The 24,357-nt window shown below is 39.2% G+C and overlaps 2 protein-coding genes across 7 annotated transcripts in view; both read right to left on the bottom strand.

The window, feature by feature from the left end:
- The window catches only part of LOC143853739 (proline-rich receptor-like protein kinase PERK3), a 39,447-nt gene extending 15,703 nt beyond the window's left edge, over window positions 1-23,744 (bottom strand). For 4 of the 6 annotated variants that reach the window (XM_077363501.1, XM_077363497.1, XM_077363481.1 and 1 more), the window contains exons 1-5: window positions 23,004-23,744; window positions 15,599-15,821; window positions 15,443-15,490; window positions 2,231-2,617; window positions 1,344-2,142 (exon numbers count right to left, since the gene is read on the bottom strand). The gene's annotated coding sequence lies outside the window, so the exon portion shown is untranslated. The remainder of the gene's footprint in view (window positions 1-1,343; window positions 2,143-2,230; window positions 2,618-15,442; window positions 15,491-15,598; window positions 15,822-23,003) is intronic. The other 2 variants (XM_077363494.1, XM_077363489.1) reach the window with 1 other exon arrangement.
- Window positions 10,694-11,566, bottom strand: LOC143867003 (uncharacterized). The gene is made up of 2 exons (XM_077376056.1): window positions 11,175-11,566; window positions 10,694-11,084 (listed from the first exon to the last, which is right to left on the bottom strand). The coding sequence occupies exons 1-2, from the start codon at window positions 11,564-11,566 to the stop codon at window positions 10,694-10,696; spliced, it is 783 nt and encodes a 260-aa protein (XP_077232171.1).
- Window positions 23,745-24,357: the final 613 nt, after the last annotated feature.

Consider the following 24,357-nt stretch of genomic DNA (forward strand, 5'->3'; position numbering starts at 1 on the left):
GGGTCGGGCCCTGCAGCAACTTAGAGTACATGATGAAACATTTCAGTCTATAGCATAAAAAATGTGATTTGATTTTTCTATTATAGTTCAATTTTGCCTTGAAACCTATGTTGTAATCATGCAGGTGACTTGTTTTTCAGTAAATTTTTAAGCTTGGTTAATTAGCAACCGATACTGAAATGATCAATTGTCGAATATGTTTTGATTGGGCTTTATGTATAAGGAAGTGATGTCCGCCCTTCTTTTCATAATGGCATTCCTCACATTTCATTGAATACTTCAATCGTTAGCTGTCCATGGCTTTTAGGGAATAGTTTATCAGCTTACTAGATAGGGGAATGATGAATCTGCCTTATATTTTTCAGGCTAGCCACCGCCTTATAGTTATGAAAACACTAAAGGTCCTGTTCGTTTCAAAATGTGCAACCGATTGTGAGGCTCCCATTAGATTGTAAGGACCTCTTCCTGATTAAATGTAATTCTGAGTGATGAGTGTCGCCACCACCTTATAGTTTGCAGTTCATTTCAGTTCCGTGATCCCCAGGAAACTGAAACTGCTATCATTGAACAATGTATTGCGAACAGGAAAAAAAAGATATTGACAGTCCCATTGCAATCCATTGATGCAAGGTCACTGGGAAATACGATTTGGTGGCAGTCCCCACAGTTCAAAAAAAAAAAAAAATGCAAGTGAATCGTTCATTCAAATTGACCATCAGAATTTAAGCCAGATACTATGCAAACGAGCAAGGGCCCATGTTTCCGGTGGTAGGGAATAAAAGTGGGATTTTTCAAATGGAAAATTTTAGCATTACAGAAGCTGGATTGTGCAGATTTTAAAAGCATAAACCCAGTTGCATTACAGAACCTGGACTGTGCAAATTTTAGTATTACAGAACCTGGACTGTGCAAATTTTAGTATTACATAACCTGGAGTGTGCAAATTTTAGTATTATAGAACCTGGATTGTGCAGATTTTATAAGCATAAACCCACTTGCATAACAGAACCTGGCAGGGAATAAAAGTGGGATTTTTCAAATGGAAAGTTTTAGCATTACAGAACATAGATTGTGCAGATCAATCACGAGGTAGACACACTGCCATAGTAAACTAATATTTCTAACAGACCATTTCATATGCAAGTTGACAGAGGATGATAGGTTTGAAAATGGAAACTATGACAGTGGGTTCCGCTGGCAATGAGAAGCAAATCCACATCAAGTACATACGAGTTCAATGGTACACAACAAATAAATGGAGCCCCAAACACAACATGGAATGAGGCGTACAGCAAATCAGAAGCAAATCCACATAATACATAAACAAGTTCCATGCATAGTACCTACGAGTGCAAATCCACATAATACTTAAAAATGTTCCATGGCATATCCAAACAAACAAAGCATGATAAACAACATCTACTGATAATAGCAGCATCATAGACCATAGTCGGAGGAATGGCGGACAGTAGAGCGACGATGAAGGAAATTGTTGACAAACAATACACGCATGTCCTTCGGGCGGTTCAGAAACCCACGACCCTCTTTTCCGTTTACAACCAAGTAGTCGTAAATGTCACAAATGTCACCACGGTCAAGGCCCTCTATCTCCTGTAATGTTTCCATCACCTTCTGGCATTGGATATCAGCCTTCTCATTCCTAGCATGAAGGGCGGAAGCCATGTCCTTCACGCTTTGAGTGAAATCCAGTACACACTCCTTCATGTCAAACACACCTCTCTTCTTCCTCTTAGAAGAAGCAACAGATTGACTTCCACCTGCAGCGGCACTTGTTTCCATTGGAGTACGTGTCGGAGTGCGCTGCGACCGCTGCCCGACCTCAGGTGGCGAAGTCCTACGAGGGGAAGGTACCTGAGGCATTTCTTCGGTTGGAATATAACTCGGCATGTCGTCGTACTGAGACCCAGTACCAATAAAATCAAATTGAGACGAAGTGTGTTCAGTGTATTCACTCTCCTCATTGGCCATGTTGACGACGTAGGCCTCCTCCTTAGAAGGCCGCGTAACATTCTTATTTGTTTTTTTGTACGTTCCATGTGCATATTCATCTCCAAATATTTCAGCCATCTCCTCATAAAAATCATGACGCTAACTGAAGTACCACTTCCTGTTAGGATAAGACTAGGAATAAAACAGAAGCAGATCAGTTGAAAGCTAGCGGTTTGCATTATATAACTAAAAAAACCATGGATATGCTTATAATTAATACCTTCAAGTACTCCATGGCAACGTCCCTTGTAACTACGATTTTCTTTTTCTCTCCATCCCATCCAAAACCACTTGTGGCAAGCATCTCAGCCACAATTCTGTAGTTGGCTTTCATTGTCTTAACGTGGTTTTTCACTTGTTCAAACGTCAAATCGGTACCACATGCCTGATTAACTTCAAGTAGTGCATACTTATACGCACTCTTCTTGAAGCCGTTGGGAATTTTGCCCCCCTCTATGGCCTCATGCCTAAGGGCCTGTAATAACACCAAGTCCATCTCAGATGTCCAAGACGCATTTTTTCCCTTCCCTTCATCAACCGCATATTTTCCCTTCCCTTCATCAACCGCATATTTTCCCTTCCCATCATCAGCCGATGTTTCCATTCCCTGCCTCATGTAACAATATCATATCATAATCCATAACAACATTCATATTACCTCAAAGAAACACATAAAACCTTCCACTGGAACAATAAAAACAACAGTTTACAGTACCATAAGTAATAAGATAAAACTTAGACAACCACAACAGTTTACAGTACCATAAGTAATAAGATAACACTTGGAGAACCACAACAGTTTACAGTACCATAATTCCCATAAGATAAAACTTAGACAACCACAACAGTTTAGTGTTTGCAGGACCATAACAATACTTCACTTAAGAGTATCAAATTAACTACACAATCCAAATCTCAAAACAAAATAAACAGTTCGACATCAGTCGGCCGCGCCGTAATCATTCCACATGTCACTACAGATCTGCTCCCGAATCCGATTTCCTTCCCTAGCATCGGCTGTTCGGCCCAATCGTGGTACACTTTCACGTTCTTCTGCCTCTGAATCATCTTCATCGGGAGCTTCTCGGCGGCGGCGGCGGGCACGTCTACCTTCTACTTCAGCTACTTCCCTATCAACCTCAGCAATATACGCATCATTCGCATCACCCCTCGTAGGAAGTTGTGCACAGCACAACATGCCATAACAATGTCAATTTGCCTTCCATAGGCGTACATTTGTTCGCATGTTAGGATGGGGAAACGCTTTTTCAGAACACCAAAAGCACGCTCAATAACATTTCGGGCTGAGGAATGCCTATAATTGAAAAGCTCTCTCTTTGTCCGGGGTGCGCGACCTCTCTGTTCACTTAGATGGTACCTTGTAACGCGGTAAGGAGTGATAAAATTGCTTAGTAACGGGAAGCCTGTGTCTACAAGGTAGAACTTCCCAGGGTGGCGGGTAATTCCAAAGTCGTCAGCGATGGCGTCCCCTAAGATCCTAGAGTCCGACGCAGACCCTTCCCATCCCGCGACAACAAATGTGAATTTCATGTCAAAGTCGCACGCGGCGAGTACATTCTACGTTGGGTGGCCCTTACGACCACTAAATCGCTTCTTCATTTCGGCCGGTACTTTTGCAGGGATGTGTGTCCCATCTATCGCGCCGATGCAGTCCTAAACAATTACAAGTGACGGTGTTACTGTTATGTGTTACACTAGAAATTAGAGATAATTTTAACGGAAGGAGGTTACCTTAAAATAAGGGTACCATCTTGGATTTTCCGCAATCTGCGTAGGTGTCTCCGAAGAAGGTGGTATTATAAATTGGTCTACCATAGACAGAATGGCACGGAGAACCTTATTAAAGTAACGACTTATGGTTTCTCCAGACCTTCGACAATACACTTTCATGCAATGGTTCCTCAGGTTGTGTGCAACTGTGTGCAGGAAAATCGCAACCTGTTCGTCAACATTGCAGTGGATAGTGTCCTTTAGGGTGCCGCTCTCCTTAAAAATATTCACGAATCGTCTAAAGCATTCGACGTTCATCCTAAGGAGATTATAACAATGCTCATCGCTCTCTACTACATAGTTCACGAAACCGCGATCAGTGAGATAGTGGTTCTGGTAAGGACCCCTTTCTATGAAAAGCCCTTCTTCGCCCATTACCGTCAATAAAAATAAACACGCACCAACACAAACAACTGAAGCCACTTCGTCAACCAAATCATCTTCATCGTCACTGCCTCCACTTCCCTCGGTATAGACATCAGCATCTATTTCCCAGTCATCGTCCTCCATCCTGATGTCTTATCGCAGTTGGATCAAGTCTAACATAAATAATTCCGTCAAAATTACTGTCGTGTTAGTAACCATTTCATGAATCAAAATCCGAACCCAACATAACCGTGTCGTGTAACAGTTGCAAAAAATCAGAAAACCACAGCTTCCCGTGTGTTGGATTCATTGATTAAAAATATAAAAAAACATGTAAACAATGCAATTCATGTGCACATTCGCATCAGAAGAGCCCTAATACCACAAACCAAACTGATTTCCTTATTACGGTTGAGGAAATGCGAAAAAATCTAATAAACAATACCATTAAAGCCCAAATAAAAAATTTCATTTCATCACAAGCCAAACAGAGGGGATATGAAGAAACAGTCTTATCAAATAAAGAGAAAAAAAAATTATATACATAATGCAAGGAATGGACATAAACGATCTACAAAAATAGTCATCAGTTAACAAGTTTTTTATTTTTGATGGGCAAGTTAACAAGTTCAGAGATTGAAACAGTAATAATGAAGCAACCATCTAGTAGAGAAGTTGGATGAGAAGAAAAATGTAAAAAGAGAAGAAATGATTACCCCAAAACTCCATTCAAATAGTACTGGAACAGAGGAAGAAATGCGGAAAAATAGACTAACAAATAGCAGAAAACCCCAAATAAATAAATGCATTTCGCCATTTTAGGGTTTAATATGCGGAAAAAACCCGAGAAGAGCGGGCACGACTTCGCCATTTCGACCAAAAAAACCCCACAAAGCAAACTGATTTTTCTCACTAGGGTTTCAGATACATCGAACAATAAAACCCCCAAAAAAAATTAAACCAGTCGAATATCAGACATGCAAACCAAGTTACAGCAAGGGTTTGGTCCTTTTTTTTATGGGTAGGGTTCCAGAGAACAACAAAAAACCCCAAATAGAGAACCCAACACTTCACAATGCAAGAAAGCCCTCAAATAGATCTAACATCAGAAAGCTTTGATTCAAAGGGGGAAAAAATTTTGAAAAAGACGAACTTACCGGACTGGCCTTCCGTTTTTTGCTCCTCGACTTCAATGGAGAGGGGAACGAAGAGGAGTTTGAGGAAGAGAGAATGGTGGTTGTGGCCATGAATGGTCTCCTCTGTTAATTTCTTTTTTTTGCCCTCACGTCCTCTCGGAAATGCCTCGGGCAGTAAGAAGGAATCTTCAGTCAATCGAAATCCCATTCCCATCCCTTCTTCTAAAAAAAAACTCTCATTTCTGGGTTTGCCATTCGGCATGGTGGAGAAGGCCACGTGGGCCAACAAGCATCCAACCAGCCCGGTGGTCAAACAGAGTTTAAAAAAAAAAACACATCCAAACGGTGGTGTGGAACTTCATTTGGAAATAAAATCCCACCCTAATGCCACATTTCTATGCAACCAAACAGAGCCTATGAGTCCAAATGGGAAACGATTTTATTTTGATTTTATTTCCTCTTTCTTTTAGGATTCAATTGCTAATAGAATTGATTTTATTCCACAACTGGTCTCCCTTTGCCTATGAATTCAGTAGAGTAAGGAACTCGGAATAAATCATAAGCTTTTTAATCTGGAGAAATAAAACAACAAACACGCTTACCATGTAAGAGGAACTTCAGCGAGTTGTTAGAAACAAACTCGTACACAAGAATCCTTTGTCTCTTGGTGATGCAATAGCCAACTAAGGATACCAGATTTCTATGGTGTACTCTGCTTAAGATATCAACCTCGGCTTGAAACTCAGCATCACCTTGCCCGCTGCCGGATTTCAGCTTCTTGATAGCTACTTCAAGACCATTTTTAACGGTTCCCCTATAGATGATGTGCATCAGTACGAATACGAGTGTCAAAATCCGACACGGGTATCGAGTGTTGCCAAATATTTTTATTGTAGCATGCTTGTCTCGGCTAAATAAGGGTTATAATTGCTTGCTGAGTTGTTAGTTCACTCTTTATATAATTGTTCTTTTCAAATGATCAGGAGGTTTAGGATTGCCACGGCATGACGATTACACATAGGAGTCCATTTCGAGAAATAAAGAATTTGACCGTTGTAGTTAGTTTTATTTACTTTAAGTGTTGAGAGGAATTTACTTATTTCATATGGGAATTATGTAAGACATTATTTTAAGTACTTGATGGCCTTTTTTATATTAGTTGTAGGTAACTATATTAAATTCTTGGTATGGAATTTATAATTGTGTTTCGAGACCTTGCTTGTTTGTGGTTCCTCTATGGGCACGCGGTCGCTGTCGCGTCCTCGTTTCCACACTTCCGGGTTGGGGGCGTGATAGTCTACCTTATCCTTTGAATCATTCTGTCAGGTTAAAGTGACGGACGGTCAACGGGTTGAATCAATTCAGAATTGGAGAGGGTCTACCTTATACTTTGAATCATTCTGTCAGGTTAAAGTGACGAACGGTCAACGGAGGGGGCCTGCCTTATACACATTGAAAAGTCAGGGGGTGTAGTTGATGAGCTTGAAACTATAGGGTTATCAATAAATGTGTCAGAGAGTTGATGGGGTGTAACTGTAATTTTCCCTAAAATTTATAGTCAAAATGACAAAAAGCGTTTCATTTTCTCCTTTTTGTTTCGATGACTATTCCCAAATTTAGTCAAAATGACCAAAAAAAACATTTCATTTACATTGATATTCACGAAGCAACAAGTTGGAGAACGTTCAGGCGCTACAATAAGTATCTTCTTGAAAGAAAACAGTCTTCCTTCACAAAGTTTTTCTAATATGTCGGCTGCCATGTGACTATGATTAGGACTATCTATCGTACACGTACGATTGAGCTAAGGGTGTGGGCTCAACCCAATTTTGCCTCGAGTGTCCTCTGTTGGGTTGAGGTTGGAAAAATCCTACTCGGTTATCATGATTTGATTGCAAATTGAACCCAAATCGACCCAACCCTAAAAACGATACACCTTTTTTGTATGTTTAACTATTTTTGTCCCGGTCAAACCCAAACCTAAACTGATACTATTTGGAAAATTGGTTTAGACTAGTTAATTTAGGGTTGAGAGATTCAGAGGCAGGTTGGGTTAGGGTCAACCCTTTTCAATCCAAGGCTCGGGTTGGACCGATTAAAGTTAAGGTAATGCTACCTTAGTTAGTGTAATCTCCTCACCCACATACTAAAATAAAGAGAAATCTCAAGTTGGTCATAAGCTTTCTCAACATCACTTATAAAGGAATCTACCAGTTTCTCTCTCCCTGTTTTTTAGCCTGATATGATTTCCTGAAAGTTTAGTATATTATTAGAATATTTTCTATTAGGAAAAAATAAAGATTGATTCGCGGTGTGAATTTTTGGAGGTGTGGTCTTGTACTATTAACCAATATTTTTTAAATAATTGTGTTACAATGCATAAGCTTACTGGTAAGAATTTGTTAACTTAAAACACCATCAGCACCTTTCGGGATTAGTTTAATGTAGATTTAATTGGCTTGAGTGGGCATGATGTCCGGATTCGAAGAAACTCTTAGCAATTGTGGCCACATCTTGACCAACAATGTTCCAGAAGGAAGGTTGTCCATCGACTTTGTAAGGTGATCAATGCTTCAAGGAAAGTTCGGTTTGTATAAGAAATCGCTATGTTCCGTTTGAGATTTGTAAAGGGTTCTGAAAATATTTGATTGAGATTTCCTGCAATTCTTGGTCTTCCTATGTGTATGAGCCCAACTCAGTTTTGTCTTTGGATTTTGTTTCCATTTCTCCAACCAAAAAAGAAGTGGTATGAAAACAACTATTGTTTTTATCTCCCTCTCTACGTCACAGGACTCTGGATCATTATCTCCAATGAGTTTCTCACATGAGAAGCTGTTACTAAAACATCTTTTGGTGCTTCTTACTTAAACAGAAATCACTCTACTTTAAAATTCAATTGAAATCAAACCACACAATAACATACTAATTCTCCAGAAACATTTTTAATGCGAATGTTAAAAGTAAACTGTAAAAATTTGTTTCTTTGGCCCTAATCATATTCTCTCTCAAATTCGGTCTTGCCCAAATCACTCAACCACACAAGATTACCCGAACAGAACTTTTCAATCTATCTACATTCATGGTAATTCAAAATTTGTTTCTTTGGCCCTCATCAGTTTTCACGGGTTTGTTAGCCTCCACTACTCAAGGCAGCGAAGTCTGACTGTAGAGGCTAGAGGACTCAATATCGTCGATGTTGAGGCACGCGAAACTGTAGTGCCCTCGTTAAGATTGTTGAGAGACAATTGCCCTTCCAGGAACCAAACACTTTGTACAGTGTCAGATTACAGAAGGAAGATGTTTAAAAAATATTGATGTCATAAAAAATACAGAGATGGCAATTTCAATAGATTATCCCCACTTTGTTTATACTGGACACCTGCCATATGTAATGAAAAAAATATCAAAAAAGCTAAAGCCACTCAATACGTACATCAGTTTTCAAAAGCTTGCTAATCAAATAGGAACTTGGCCGAGTCAGCTTGCATCGATCATGTTCTGAGTAATCAAGTCTAAATCTAGACTCTTCAAAAGGCCAAGTTGGCCTAGATTGATTTATAACTTTGATTTTGAACTTTGCAATGATCTGAATCAGTAATGTCCAAACTCCAAAATGAAAACCAAGTTTTTTAAACATGTAATAAATTTAAGGTGCTGTTTGGATATGCAGATTTCACTTTCGGTATATTTAAAATCGATGATTTTGAACAAAATTGTTATTTAGATGGAAATTTCCACCGATAGAAAAGTTGGTTATCCTGGATTTTGGTTAAGAAATCATTGATTGTGAAATTGAACCTCAACGGTTGGATTTCAGATTCGTTGAAAGGGAAACCCTAGTTTATCAAGTAAGAAAAATATCCTACTCTCGCATCTCGGTTTGACTCTACCTCTGCCCTCTCGAACAGCCCCCTCTTTCATAGTTGTCATTTGCCTCAACTCTCGCTCATCGACCGTTCTTTGCATATGTCGCCTCTCTCTCAGTTGTCTTTGCGTCTAGCTCTAGCTCATCAAATGTTCTTTGTAGTTGCAGCCTCTCTCTGTTTATCTGGTGGTTTCATGGACATTACTGACAACCAGAAAGTTTCCCTCTCGCTTCTTCTCTCTGTCCCTCCCTCCCTCCCTCTTTCTCACTCATTCTCTCTATTTTTGCATAGCTCGCTCGAAGGCCTTTCTTAGACTATATCAACCACTAAATATAGCAAAGTTGCAAGCATTATTAAGTAAGCACTATGTTTTCAACATTTTTAAAAGATGTTTAAAGCATAGTAGCTGGACACTCCTTGGGCAGGTGGGAAACCTGTTTCCCCTAAAACGCGTTTCGGAAAGGTAAGAAACTCGTTTCCCCTAAAACATGTTTTGAAAACGTTTCCCAAACATGATAAAAAATTAGGGAAATGTTTCCAAAATGCGTGGGAAACATATAAGTAACTTGTGTGAAACACATGAAAAATGTATGGCAAACCTGTAGAAAACATATGTGAAACGTGTGGACAATATGTGTGAAACTTACAAAAATCGTTTTTAAAAAAAAACACATTTCTCATATGATTTTTTATCGTTTTCCCGTTTCTCGTTTCCCTTCTATTTTTCCATGCATTTCCCGTTTCCGTTTCCCATTTCGTTTCCCGAATTCATTTCCCACCATAGCAACTGTGGTTTAAAGTGGTTTTAAAAGACGCTTACCCATCCTTTTTTAGTGGAGAGTTTATGGCTATATTTTCAAGGTTTTTAAAAGACATTTGAAGCAGTTTTAAGAAGTCCCCATTTGAAGATGGTGGTATGGTCTGTTGAAGTATCATAACTTCAAATTGTTCAAGTGACTGTTCATGACTGCTTATGTCAATTTTCACATTCGTGTTTATATAATAATTCATTGTTTTGAATATGGAATTGAAGTTGATTTATTTCTTTTTGAAGTCAGTATTAGGATTGCTAGTATTAAAAAGAGTCCTTTGCTGAGTAAGCCTATTATGCTTCGTTGACATTTTTTACTAGAAATGTAGCCTAATTAGAACTCTCTCTTTTTTTTTAATGGTGAAAATTTCATTAAAGAAAAGGAGAAGACCGAAATGGTCGAAACTCCAAATTACATAAGAAAGAAACAAAACCAAGAAGAAAATAGCATAATGAAACAATTTATGGAGGAAGGAAATCAAACTCTCCCGACCTACTCCTTGCCACATCGTTTGCCGATCTCCTGATATGCTTGAAAATGATAGAAGAGTCGCCAATTTTGTCTTGGATCTCATAAAAAAGGTGAGCAAAATGCCAAAAAGGTACAGAAACGCCTTTCAACCAAGAACAAAAGGAGAAGACCGAGATGGTCGAAACTCCAAATTACATAAGAAAGAAACAAAACCAAGAAGAAAATAGCAGAATGAAACAATTTATGGAGGAAGGAAATCAAACAAAATCAAACTCTCCCGCCCTGCTCCTTGCCGAGCAAGGCGATCCGCCACATCGTTTGCCAATCTCCTGATATGCTTCAAAATGATAGAAGAGTCTCCAATTTTGTCTTGGATCTCATAAAAAAGGTGAGCAAAACGCCAAGGAGGTACAGAAACGCCTTTCAACCACCGAACGACTTTCAATGAGTCACCTTCCACAATCGTCTTGTCCAAGAGATCTCTATTTAAGCTTTTTAAACCCTGATGAGCAGCCCTAACTTCCGCTTCACTAGCGTCAGCCGTCCCAACCGGACCCCAAAAAGCCCATATAGTTTCACTGCTAGAAGCCCTCAAGACACCCCCAATTCCAGTCGGGCCAGGATTGCCCATGCTGGAACCATCAAAGTTAAGCTTAAACAAACCATTCGGAGGAGCTTTCCAAGCCTAAACAATTGTATCCCTTTTCTCCATACTAGTGCACAGCTCTTTCCACCCCTCCCATAAATTGAAAGCTGGAGTGAATCTGAATAGAGGAAGGGTCTTCACCAACGATATAACCAAAGCCATAGCTTTAATAAATAGAAAGTACGGAGATTTAGCTATACTTTCAAACACCCATGAATTCCTTTCTTTCCAGAGGACCCATAACACTGCCAGAAGAGAAACATTCCACAACACCATTCCTTTTTTCTTCCATGGTGCAACCTCCCATCCAACCACCAGCTCAGTAAGCGTGGAAGGAAAGACCCATGATATACCAAAACGCGATAATATACCACTCCAAACTGATCTGGCCACTTTGAAATGAACAAAGATATGGTCTATTGTTTCACCAGCTTCAATACATAGTGAACAATGGTCCACCAACCACATCCCTCATCGACGCAGAAAATCAATCGTCTAAATCCGACCTCTGAGAGCCGCCCAAACAAAAATACACACTCTAGGAGGAGCCTGAATTTTCCACACCCTTGCTTCAATGGTAGGTACTCAAAGAGGCAGTAAATTATTATAGAAGGATTTTACAGAGAAAGTACCAGAAGATTCCCAGATAAAGATCCTTTTATCCTCCCCGGAACCTCTGATGTAGCACCTGTGCAGCACCTATCTTTTCGATATGCCATTATAAATAAAGAAGTAAACAAAAATTTCAATGGAGAGAGCGCGCACCAAACATCCTCCCAAAAACTAATTTGATCACCAGAATAGGCCCTAAACCTTGTACCCAAATTAAATCGGTGAGATATTCGCTTTATGTCGCACCAAACAGTACAACCTTATTTACTAAAAATATTGTCCGACTCCCAATGACCCGGCTTCACCCCATATTTACTTACTATGACTTTTGCCCACAATTGAGACTGTTCTTCACCAAATCTCCACAACCATTTGCCCAACAAAGCCAAATTTGTTTCCTTTATTCTACGAATTCCCAGACCTCCCCATTTTATAAGCTTGCATACATTATTCCACTTCACCAAAGGTATTCCTTTCCTTTCATTAGAACCTCCCCAAAGAAAGGAATTCCACTCTAAATGCTATTTATGCTTTTAATTTGTGCTTCTTCATGTAAAGTAAGCTGGTTTGCTAAACAAAATGCCAACAAACATTAACAAATGTTGAAAGAATTTGTCGTATTAATAAGGAACTAATTTGTTTATTTCTATTTACCTAGTTATATTGTTTTTTTATCAATGTTACCGATTTTGCTAGTTAAGCTAGGAGAAAACTGCAGCCTCAAGGTTGCAATCACTCATAATATCATACCTTACTCATGCTCGGTCTACTTCGAAGAGAGGGCCTCACACAAGCATATGTGCAACCAACAAATTGTAACAAATTGTCTCATCTCACTAACACTTTGGTTTGACTGCAACCTTGCATCAACAAGCTCGTTGTAGTTGTGAGCTTTCAATAAAGGTCTCACATGCAATGCCATGCAACTAATCCGTCAGGTTCAAGACACATAGCTGCCAAAACCGATAGGAAATGGGAGACAAACATAAACAAAAGTAAGAATAGGCTATTTTATGACCTACAATGTCTTGGACTCATAGGATTCTAGGGTAGGAATGGTATTGTAAATGAAGATTTGTGCAGCTCTATATTCAATACATGCAAGGAAAGAGAGAATCAATGATTTAAGATACCAACCCAATTTACCAAGCTATATATGGCTCAGAGGACTCGGTCCTAATAACAGCCAAGGTTTTTAACTTTCGGTTTCGGTGTCGGTTTCGGCCACCACCGAAACCAACATGTTTTGGTTTCGGGCCGAAATTTTGGCCGAAATCATGTAAAAATATGATTATGATTTCATTTATTTTTTTTAATTTCGATTGAAATGTATAAAATTTCGGTGTCAATTTCGGCAATTTCGATTGAAATTTCGGCTATTTCGGTGGAAATTTCATAAATAGCGGTGGAAATTTTGTAAAAAGTCCAAAAATGAAATTTCAACATAAATTTCTGCTACAGTTCAGCGAAATTTAGGTAAAATTTCGGCTAAATCTTGTAAAGAAACGACTTCATGTGAATTTCGTTTCAGTTTGCGCCGAAACCGAAATATTTCGGCCGAAACGAACATTTCAGCCGAAATTTAAAACCATGATAACAGCTTGGTGTCCAGTAATCAGCTCAAAGGAGTAGACATCTGATTTGTCGGTGAATTTGCCAGTCGAAATACATTATGTACACGTCAATAGTAGAGAATGAAAAAGGTATAAATGATTAAAGCAAGAAATGGATTGTTGTCATTGGATATTTGAAAATGATTCTGTTTCCTATGAATTTGAGGAGCGAAAAACGTTCTTGATCCAAGTACCTCCCATTAGTAAGCATGTTAATAGAGAAAAGTAAAAGGTATGGATGGTTAAATTAAGAAACGGAGTGTTGTCATTGGATATTTGAAAATGGTTCCCTTTCCCATGTCTGACTCTATAATAACATAAAAAAAAACTTGTTGACCTTAGGTTCTCGATCCCAGCTTACCTACGAAAAAAAAGATCGAAAAAACTGGCAATTTTAATGAAACCCTTCAGTACAGGTTTTCATTCTAAGTAGGACTTTAATTATTATCTAAATCCTGTTTTCCGTTCCATCAGTATATTAGTTAATTTCCATTAGTCCTAAAAAGTAAAACCCAACATATTCATAAGGCCTACTTCTCCAATCCTTTTGGTTAGCCACTATAAGTTTCATGCATGGTTTAACACAATCTAGCAATAATCTAATACAATCGGGTCACTTGACCTGAAATCAGGGGATGAAAAAGCATGCCCAAATAAGGTTTAGATTCATTTTTTTAAAATTGTTTTTGAATTGATGAGAACGGTTTTGGATGCTTTTGTATAGTAATATTTTGTGAAACACGGAATACATAAAGGTGCGGTGTACATTAAATCAAATTTAATGGAAGAAAGAAGCGGGATTTTGTAGAGTAGGAATTGAAACTATGCAGGCTCTATCCCAGTTTCAAATTTTAGATGGAAAAAAAGGACATTAGAAACATTTGGCACATGCACATCCGTTTCAATAGAACATCAACCGGAATAAGAAAATCTGATTCAAGAAGATAAAAACAAAAAAAGAGTTTGGATTAAACACATGTAGAAGACGGCACCTCCAGATCCAATCATGGAAAACAAAATATACCAAAATTCAATCTCATACAGAATCATTTCCTTGGGTCACACGAATTTGATATGGAATCATTTCTCTAGTCAAATTATCATAGGTACTATGGTTTTCGAAAGGTATATACCGGATAAATTATCAAGTGCAAAAAAAAGAAACTCTATAAAAAACAAAAGGAGATACCAATTGAGTATGATTATACAACTAGGAAATCATAATGTTTTTTTTTTTTTATGGCTATACATGTTCTTAAAGGGTTAAATCCAGAGAAGCACACCCATAGCGGCAGTTGTAGTTACAAACAAATATAGACATCAGTACCTTCACCACAACAGAATCTTATATATTCATAGATTTCTTGGTAGAAAATCATGCAAAACTAATGTTTTTTCCATAATAAGCGTTGAAAGTGAGAACTATTAGAGAAGAGATTCTTATTAAAAATTACGAGCAATGGAAATAGAACAACCCCAGCAAAGACAATCGGGTGTGAGTACTGAGTACTTTAAGAAATGATTTTATTACATTAGAAATTACGAAACCAACACTGTTGGAGTTATAAAAAATCTGTTCCCATGTCTACTAAATCATTCTTATCACATTCTACATATTATTCTTTAAAAGTGGTAATGTCACGAACAACCACAATCACAGGTCTAGCCCATTCAAGGTGGTCACTTTGATGATCTAAGAACCTAAAAAAAAGTCATTTTTAGTGACCCACCAAGAGAATCTAAAACATTAATTTTTGCTAGCCTTGATCTTGAGATGGTGTGTACACAAGGTGAGGATCAAGATCATGTTAGTCACCCACAAAAAATCCACTAAATCAACGGTCTCACGTATAGTATGTGAGACCCAAGTTGATAACTAACTATTATCATATCTTAACTGTGTAAGTCATATATTTAAGCTTGCACTATCATGGTATCTATTTTTACCTTATAAAAAGTTAGTATAAAAGCATATAATTTTTGCACAAGGAAATTCATGATTAAATATGAAAGGAAAGTAGACATGTACGTAAAACATATAATTTACGCGTTAATTGAAACAAGCAAATTCATGAGCATCCAAAGATTAAAAAAGAAAGGACTGAAAGTAGAAGTGTACCTTTATTTTTTTTGTTCCTATATCACCTGATCCATAGACCTAGTTAGCCTGTAATGCACATATACACAGTGAAAAGAAGGAAGGAAGATAGTATTTTAACCTTCTTTTTTCCTAACAACTTCCCTAATAAACTCAAAGAAGCAAGGAAAGGTTTACCTGTAGCCTTGTCTATTAGAGGAGGTGGTCTGAACTCCATCTTACACATGGCAAGAGCTTTTTGGAATAAAAGCAGAGATTGAACGATAAGGCTAAGGAAGAAAGAGTATCTCTTTTGGTTAGCCACACGCCCTGTTAAATTCTCCCGTGAGTAGCCGATCACCAGAACCGCGCCAAAAGTAGTGGTGCAAAGATACTGTCTCTCTCTCTCTCTCTCTCTAACCTGAAAGAGAGCAGCTCTCAAAGATTCATTATTAAAAACTAGTAAGATTTAAAACCTTAATATTTGAATTTAAATTTAGTAATGGGAAAGAATTTATTTGAATTAAGCAAGAGGGGATCAAAATCTAGTTGTTGAGTCTCTACGAGGTCAATGAAAGTTTAATTTTCAATCTCAGAGTATATATGCATTTTTTTTATTTTTGAAGGGTTCTTAGAGTATATATGCGTGTTTGATCAAAATTCATAATTTCATATTATGAGGGCACAAGATTTGTATAAACTGATATGACAGATAAAAATATTCAACGATATGCCAGCAAAATGCATGGTTTTAAATTTCGGCCGACATATTTCAGTTTCGGCAGAAAAAAAAACGAAATGCACATAGTTTCAGAAAAGTACAAAATTTCGGCCGAAACGCTCGGTGAAACGTTTCAGAAATTTTGGTGAAATTTCGGTGAAATGTTTCCGTTAAGTACGAAATTTTGGTAAAACGTTTCGGAAATTTCAATGAAATTTTTACAAGATTTCGTCCAAATTTCGTACCGAAACCGAAATGTTTCGGTTTTGCTGATGACTGAAACCGAGATTTAAAACCTTGGTAAAATGTAGGGAGACATATAGTTAGAGGCTAGCAAGTAAAATCAAAGGTCAATGGAATAATGTTTACACTGAGTATTCTGTTTACACAAAGTTTCAATTCAAGGCTAGCACCAAGCATAAGTAACCAAAGAATAAATGAGAGAAATATTGAGTTATAAAAAAAATTCTTAAACAATGAAAGAAGACAGATTAGAGCAGTTCATTTTTTACCTCCACAGTTCGAAGGGTTAGGATGATCCTATGGAGCTGATTTTTTAGGCACACCCTATCTATGTGAGGACCTAGGAAGCACGGATACTCTCCCGAGGCTCCCGTACCCATACCCGACATGTATTGGGTGCGGGTACGTTCGGGTACGCCCCGGGTACGTCCTGGGTACGTACCCCAATTTTTTGTTAAAAAAAATCCCAATTTTGGTTGCTGGGTGCGTGTCGGGTGCGTACCCGACACCTCCTGCTTCTCCTGTCTGGTGTAAATCCTTCCTGTGCTTCTTCTCTCTCCTCTCCTGTACTCAGTATTTACATGTAAACCATTAAACCATTTAAGTAAATGTCTTTACTATTTTATTGTCCATTTACGTAAACCATTAAACCATTTAAGTAAATGTCTTTACTATTTTATTGTCCATTTACGTAAGATTTGCATGTAAATAACGGAATACCCCCCATTTGGATTTATTAAAAATAGTTTCAAGACCCAAATCTAAAAGGAAAAAAAGTCAACTCTCCTGTTCTAGTACAAAATCCAAAGAAAAAGGGATGGGTCAAAATTTTAACTTTCTTAACTTCCAAACGGTTGGGTATTTTTCAAATTTATAAAATTTATAAAAAATTTAAATTTATAAAAATTTAGTCCGGTATAAAAATTCTCATAATTTAGTCTCTAAAAATTATTCATCTTGTCAGGCACTGGTCAACACACTAGTCAACACACTGGCGACAGACTTTTTTTCTTATGAATGATGTATTGATGCCTCATGTTATGAAATATGGAACTTAATCACTTATGAAATTAAGAGTAATATTAGAATTTTCCATTTTGGTGATGTTATTGTTATTTGATTGCTCTCCAATTATTATTTTTTAATTTTTATAAATATATAATAAAATATTAAAATATATTATTATATTCGGCGTACCCGAAAGTGCCCGCACCCGGTTTTTTTGGAAAATCACGTACCTACGTACCCGAGTCGTACCCACACCCCGTACCCATACCCGTGGTTCATAAGTGAGGACCTATCAAATGAATGGTTTGGATTACCCAAACAATGTGGGCCCCTCCCACTGTGTTTTAAGTCGACGGAGTAGATAACTTATCTACACGATCGTGTAGGAACACTTCTCTCTCTCTATCTCTCTCTCTCTCTCTCTCTCTCTATATATATATATATATATATATATAGAGAGAGAGAGAGAGGGCGTGGTTTCTGAGCTCTAGCTCAGGCTGAGCTAGAGCTTAGAATACACCATCTCCCATAGTAGTTTGACGCACCAAACCCATTCATTTTATACTACCTCACATAGATATGGTGTTCCTAACAAACCAGCTCCATACCATAATCCTAACCATCCGATCTATAGGACCATAATTTGTAGCCATCCATTCTAAACCTCCACAAATCATAACCCTAACCATAACCCATAACCCTAACCCTAAGCATAACCTATAAACTAAATGGGTTGGATGACTCAACCAACTATGGGAGTAGTGGTTTCTGAGCTCTAGCGCAGGCTGAGCTCGAGCTCAGAAACCTTTTCCTAATATATATATATATATATATATATATATATATATATATATAGGACCCGGGCCCGAGCTGAGGCTTTAGTGGTAGACGATAGGATCGTGAAGGCCCCTCACTACACGCTGCCACTGTTGTGGCCTTAGTCTCCACATAAGGAGCTCTGTGTGGCTATTAGTGTCGAACACTCTCGCAATATGATCAATGGCGTGGGATACTATCCAATCTGGGGTCTAAGTAATCCAAAATCGAATCGTATCGATGATTTCCCCACATGGATCGGAAATCCGATGGGGAATGAAGGAAAAGAGTCGCCACTTAGGATGAAGGAAATAGGACCCTATATGAGACTGTGCTAAAAGACTGATCGATGTCCCCACAATGATGGGTCCGTGCCTGGTTATGAGTGGGGAAGGGTTAGGTACCCCACTCGCCCGAGGAACCTCGGTCGCCTATGTCAATTTTATTAGTTAGGATAAAATGGAAACAAACATCCCAAGTAATCAATCCACACTATCAAGTGGAGCCACTTTGACGAATCTTCCTTTGAATGGCTTTACTATCTAAAAGATCAAACAATCAAACACACAAACAAGCCACCAATCAAGGAGGACTGGGCAAGGTCGGCCCATCTACCATCAAATCAACACTAAGATAGGCATAAGAAGGGTGGTAATAGGGTTTGCCTCACTTTCCTAAGAGACCCACGGAATTCTGTGGGATTTCTCCCTTGAAAGCCTGGATGAGGGTCAATGAAGGGGAAGCCTTATTCCCAACCTTCTCTAGCCACGGATGGCCTAGGTTGCTGTTGAAAGGGACCCATTAGCTGCTCCTGACATGTACAGCAGCCCATCATGTGCAGGACCAGTAAAGGCATTTCATCACTCAGTCTCCCACTCAGAGGTAATTCAAATTAAAGAGAAAAAAGAGCATGTAAAGGTCAGAATGCCTGGCTTAGTGGGGGGCCCAGATTCTGTAGAAAAAGAACTAGCAGATTGCCGAAATGAAAATTCTCATCTCTCTGCCTTTTCCAGCCACTTGTGCCTCAAAAGTCAAACAATTCATAATTGCTGCTCCTCGAAATCTGCTAGACAGATTGTAAAAGACCTGCAAACAGTAAAAGACAGTTCTATTGTGCTGGAAAAGCAAAATGAAATTAATGAGGGAGGTGCCTTTGAACCTATTCCCTTATTAAATGTCCTACCAGTAGCTCCAACGGACAAAAATATAGCTGACCTGGGGAATCATGAAAAGGGGATTGACCTGCTACCTTCTTATGATCTCCCCCTTGCCAGCTCTCCTAATGATCCCTGCCCTTCTAAACCATCTTCATCTTCTAGCAGCCAGTTTGTCTCTGCTTTTGCTGAGCCTCGACCTACCTTTAGCACTATCCCTCTGAATACCGAGTCTGTCTCAGCTAGATCAAGTGATTTTCCTGGAAAGTATGCAAGATCATCCGACCCTCTTGATGCAAATTATCCTCAGATATCTTCAAATTTCGACCTCTCCACTCCTCCTCTGAGAGCTGGATTCTCTCCTAATTTCAAATCAGATCCTCTAAAGTCTGGAAGAAATGATGTTGTTGAAACAAAGTCAAATGCTTATGATAAGGAAATTGCTTCAGCTCAGCCTGGAAATGATTGGAAAAGTCTCTTAATCAATCAACCGAACATCCCTGCTACCCCTAGCACCCCTGCTCCAACTAATCTTAAGCACATCTCTCCGGGAGAGGAGGAACAAGCAAATTTGGCAATTCTTTTCCAGGATGAAGAAATCAAAAAATATGAATTCCAGTGGTCCATTGCCTTGTGGGTTACTTCCTTGGGAGGCGACCTTTTTTCTCCATGCTCAAGGATACCCTTTCTCGTAAGTGGAATCTAGTTGGTTCCCTTCAGCTGCAAACTTTGGGAAATGGTTTCCTTCTTCTCAAATTTTCTTGCTCAGATGAATGTACCGGGGCCCTTGAAGCTAACAATCTCCATTATGGGGGCAAACCTCTTATTTTATAGAGATGGGATGCAAAAACCTCTCTGGAAAAGAAAAATCTTCCTACAATCCCAATTTCGGTTCGGCTTCCCGGTCTCCACCTCAAATTCTGGAATCCTCATTGCTTGAGTCGAATTGGAAGCATGATTGGCAAACCTCTTTATATGGACAGTCACACTGCTGAAGCCTCTAGGCTACATTTTGCTAGAATGTGTATTCAAGTTTCAGCTGAACACCACCTCCCAGATTCTATTAAACTTTGTACTTCCACTGGTGAAATCACTAAGGAAATAGTATATGACTGGAAGCCAAAGGCTTGCTGTACTTGTAAGGACTTTAGCCACCTCTCAAGTACCTGTCCTTTAACCTCAGCTCAGCCTCCCCCTCAGCCAAAGAAGGTATGGAAACCTGTTCAAAGGACCATTGAGCCTATTCCTGTAGCAGATAGGAGCCCTTCTCCTCTACAGCATCCACCTAAGCCCTCAATTCCCAGTAGTCCTTCCCCTCAGATCCGCTCAAACAGATTTGCTGCAATTGCATCACAAGAAATCGCTCCATCCTCTGATGGTGCAGTTATCTCGATCCCTATTGAAGTTCATCCTATAGACAAAGGTCTTTGACAATTGGCTCTGCCCCATGCCGATCAAGAAAGTGATTGGCAATTGGTTCATAAAAAAAGAGGAAAACCACCTGCAAGCTTCTTTCAACCATCAACCTGTTTTGCCTTCTCTCCATAAAGGCTCGTTGCGAAAAATCTTGCTCATGGGTGCTTTGGTGCTGGTCTTCCATGCTTTCGTTTCCCTTGTTGCTGCCTCTCAAACTGCTGCTTATTTGGGTCCTTAGCTAGGTGTTGATTGGCTTTGTTTTCTATTTTGATTGTATGCTTTTTGGTCTTGTTGCTGTGCTCAGCTTGTCTTGAGCTTGTCCTCCCCCCCCCCCCCCCCCCCCCCCGCTCTTTTGCTAGGGTTGGGGGCTGCTCCATGTTTTCCCTGTTGTATCTTTCTATCCTTATTAATATATCCGGTGGGGGTCTTGCCTAACCCCAGCTTACCCATAAAAATAAAAATATAACACTCATGATAAAGAAGTAAACACACTAACACGCACCTAACTACGCAGAAGATAATGCAAAGCAGTAAACAACCAGAGCAGCAGAATAAATACACTAGCATGCGAACCTATGCAAGAGATAATGCTAAGAAAATAGTAACCAATCATATGCTAGAAAAGTAAGCAAGCTGAAAGTAAACACACAAGAAACCAAAGACAAACACGCAACAAGTTAAAAGATGCAAGGAAAGAAAGAAATCGGGAAATCGGCGGTATCCGATGACCAAAAATGCCCAAAAATGCCAGGGAAAAGAAATGGGGACATACGATAGGCTCAGGAAGCGATTCTAAAGGAATCAAGCCCAGCGATTCTGATCGCCTAAAGTTCGGATAAATCTCAGTCTCACGGTCGTCATAGCCTATCGTTGGGCTCAGCGAGGACAATCCTTGTGAAGGAGCCACGCTACGTCACCGTCCGTCCCAAAACCAGATAAAACATCGGAAAACCGATGAAAATCGAAAAACCACAATCAAAATCGGAAATTGAATGAAAAGAGGGATCCGAGTGACCTGGCAATCACCATCCTTGTCCATTTTTTAGTTTTTGTATTTTTCATGTTTTTTGTGTTTTTGTTGTTTTTATCCCTTTGATAGAAATGGGGTTTTGGCTCAGGAGATTTCCGTCCGTCGTCGCCATAACCCGACAAGACGTGTTCCCATAATCGATGGGGATCCCAAAATGCAAAGAGGCCGAGGAACTGTGAAAAGTGGACCCGAAGAGAGGAAGAAACCCCTAACCCTGGGAAAACCCTGAGACATGAGAATAGACAAGAATGGGAAGAACAACCCTGGAGGAGGAAGGAACCCCTAACTCTATGAAAGCTCTAGGACAGAAAGAAGACAGGAAGGGAAGGGGTTGGCTCAAGAATCATTCTGTCATCGCCTCGACTCGAGGAAACTACGAAGAAGGTCCTTAAAAGGGAAAGAAGGAGAGAAATCTGAATTCTTAGACAACTAATTGTGAAACCCAAGCTTCACTCCTATCCCTTTTCAATTTGTCAAAACGAAAGTCTAACTCAGAGATCCACATAAGACGGAGATCAAAATCCATGGGGACTTGATCAAAAGTCTACAAACCCTCTTTGGTTGGATTTCCTTCAAAAGCCTATACAAGGAACAAAATCGGAGTAGGTTGAAAACTAATGGAACGTGACTTACTACCTGTGCCATTCAAATATTCTTTCAAAGAGGCATAATGACCATGACTAAATTGACGCAATAGATAACATCCAATCATAGTGCTATCAAATACTCGCACTCTTCTGGATTATCAATATTGACATTACCATTGCTTGATAATTACACTAATTCATCTGTCAAGATGCTTCCATGTAATTAAGAAAACATGGTAGAGCTGATATTGATATCCACTTCGCAAAGACTTTAACATTGGTATTACCATGCTTCGAAAATTCTCTTGACTTGTTTTTCTTCACTAATCAAACAACCACAAATGAATGTAAACATTTCAATTCTTCAAACAGTAACAAGTCAGCTCACTAGTATAATCATTAAAGTATGGTTATACCAACATTAGCTCTTAGGAAAAATAGAAAAGAAAGATTTCTTCTCGGTCTTATATCTGTAGTTTGAGAGTTAGGATCAAAATTAGAATCTAACTCTTTAACTTTTGCAATCAAAGCATCAACATGAAAACAACGACTCAACCACAAGAAAGGCAGCGAAGAACATTAGTTAAATCACACCCACTGGAATTTAAAGCAAGGGAGTAGAAATTACCTGTATTTATCAACAAGGTCAGGATAGGCCTGTGCAATGATGGCTCTCGACGGATTTGATGGTGGTAATATCTCAGCGGAATTGCCGGAGTTGCGGAAATGAGTCAATGGTGACTGGAATCGCGATCAAGAGTTGTAGGGGATGGCCGGATCTAGCTGTTTTCCTTCTTTTCTTCTAGCTCAAACAACCCTAGCAGAGCTATTTCTCTATTGAAACCCTGTAAAAGAGATTCTTCTTTGTAATTTGTAAACCCAAAATGGAGAGAAGAAGCGGTCTTCACCGGTTAGGTTGAGGTGGTAGTAGATAATGGGTATGGGAGATAGAAATGGGTTTGGATCTAGTGATGGAGATGGAAAAAGGTTTTTGATGATGAGGTGATTGGAAGATAATGGAGAAGATGATGGTGAAATGGGTTTGTAAAGATGCGTTTTGGTTCAGCAAAACAGAGAAGCGAAAATGGAGGAGGTTGTAGAAAGGAGGGTCGGTGGTGGTCAATGGAGGTAGAGGTTGAGGAAAATGGGTTTGATAGTGAGAAGATGGTCTGCAATAGAAGCAAGAGGGTGGAGGTAATGGCGGTGGAGATAGAAGATAGTGGTGTGAAGGTGGTACAATGGCCGAGGATGACGAGTTGCAGCCCTACCTCCCCCTCTCTCTCTCTCTCTCTCCGTTTTTCGTTGGAAAAATGAAGAAGAAGACCCCGCTCTAGCCCTAATCCGATCTTACGTCTTATAACAAGGGGCGGGCAAATGTTAGCACACCCATTTGGGTCCTTTCTTTCTTTGGTAATTTGTACTTGGGTCTGATATTGACACACCCTTACCTCAATAATTTCACCCCCCTTTTGTCTAGATACGTAAGGGAATTGGTAAGGACACCCTCTTGCTTTGATAAGCTACCGTTTTATCTAGATGCGTATAGGAATTGGTAAGGGCACATTCTTGCTTTGGTAAGATACGCTCCTTCGAAAATGATATATTCAGGCCCTTTTCCTTCCCTTGGATAGCTCACTTAAATGAACAAAATGATTCATTTACTCCCCCATCTTTTCTTCGGACAGCCCTATCTCGGATAATTGACTCCCTTGTTATATGAGAAATGATAAACTCAACCCCTTCTCTTATTTGGACAACCCCCTTGTAGCTATTTGTGAGTTGCTTTTTCTTGGAAACAAGGTGGTTTTGGATATTTCGAGACTTGGATTTTGGGAATTCGGGAATTCGGGATCTTATTCGATTTCGGAATTTACTCAACTTTGAGACATTTATTCAATTCTGGAGCTTTACCCGGTCAAAATAGGGCTGTCTACACCGCCCAATGCACCCGTCCAGTGGAAGCCTCCTGGAATATGTGACGT

Source organism: Tasmannia lanceolata, unplaced genomic scaffold (assembly GCF_043159265.1).
Source record: "Tasmannia lanceolata isolate RefF3 unplaced genomic scaffold, GAP_Taslan_0.1 ptg000003l, whole genome shotgun sequence".
NCBI lineage: Eukaryota > Viridiplantae > Streptophyta > Magnoliopsida > Canellales > Winteraceae > Tasmannia > Tasmannia lanceolata.

Coding starts and splice junctions, on each gene's coding strand:
- LOC143867003 (XM_077376056.1), bottom strand. CDS start 11,566: ATGTGGTTGGTGGACCATTGTTCACTATGTATTGAAGCTGGTGAAACA. Junction 11,085..11,174: donor TGGGAGGGGTGGAAAGAGCT/GTGCACTAGTAT, acceptor TGATGGTTCCAG/CATGGGCAATCCTGGCCCGA.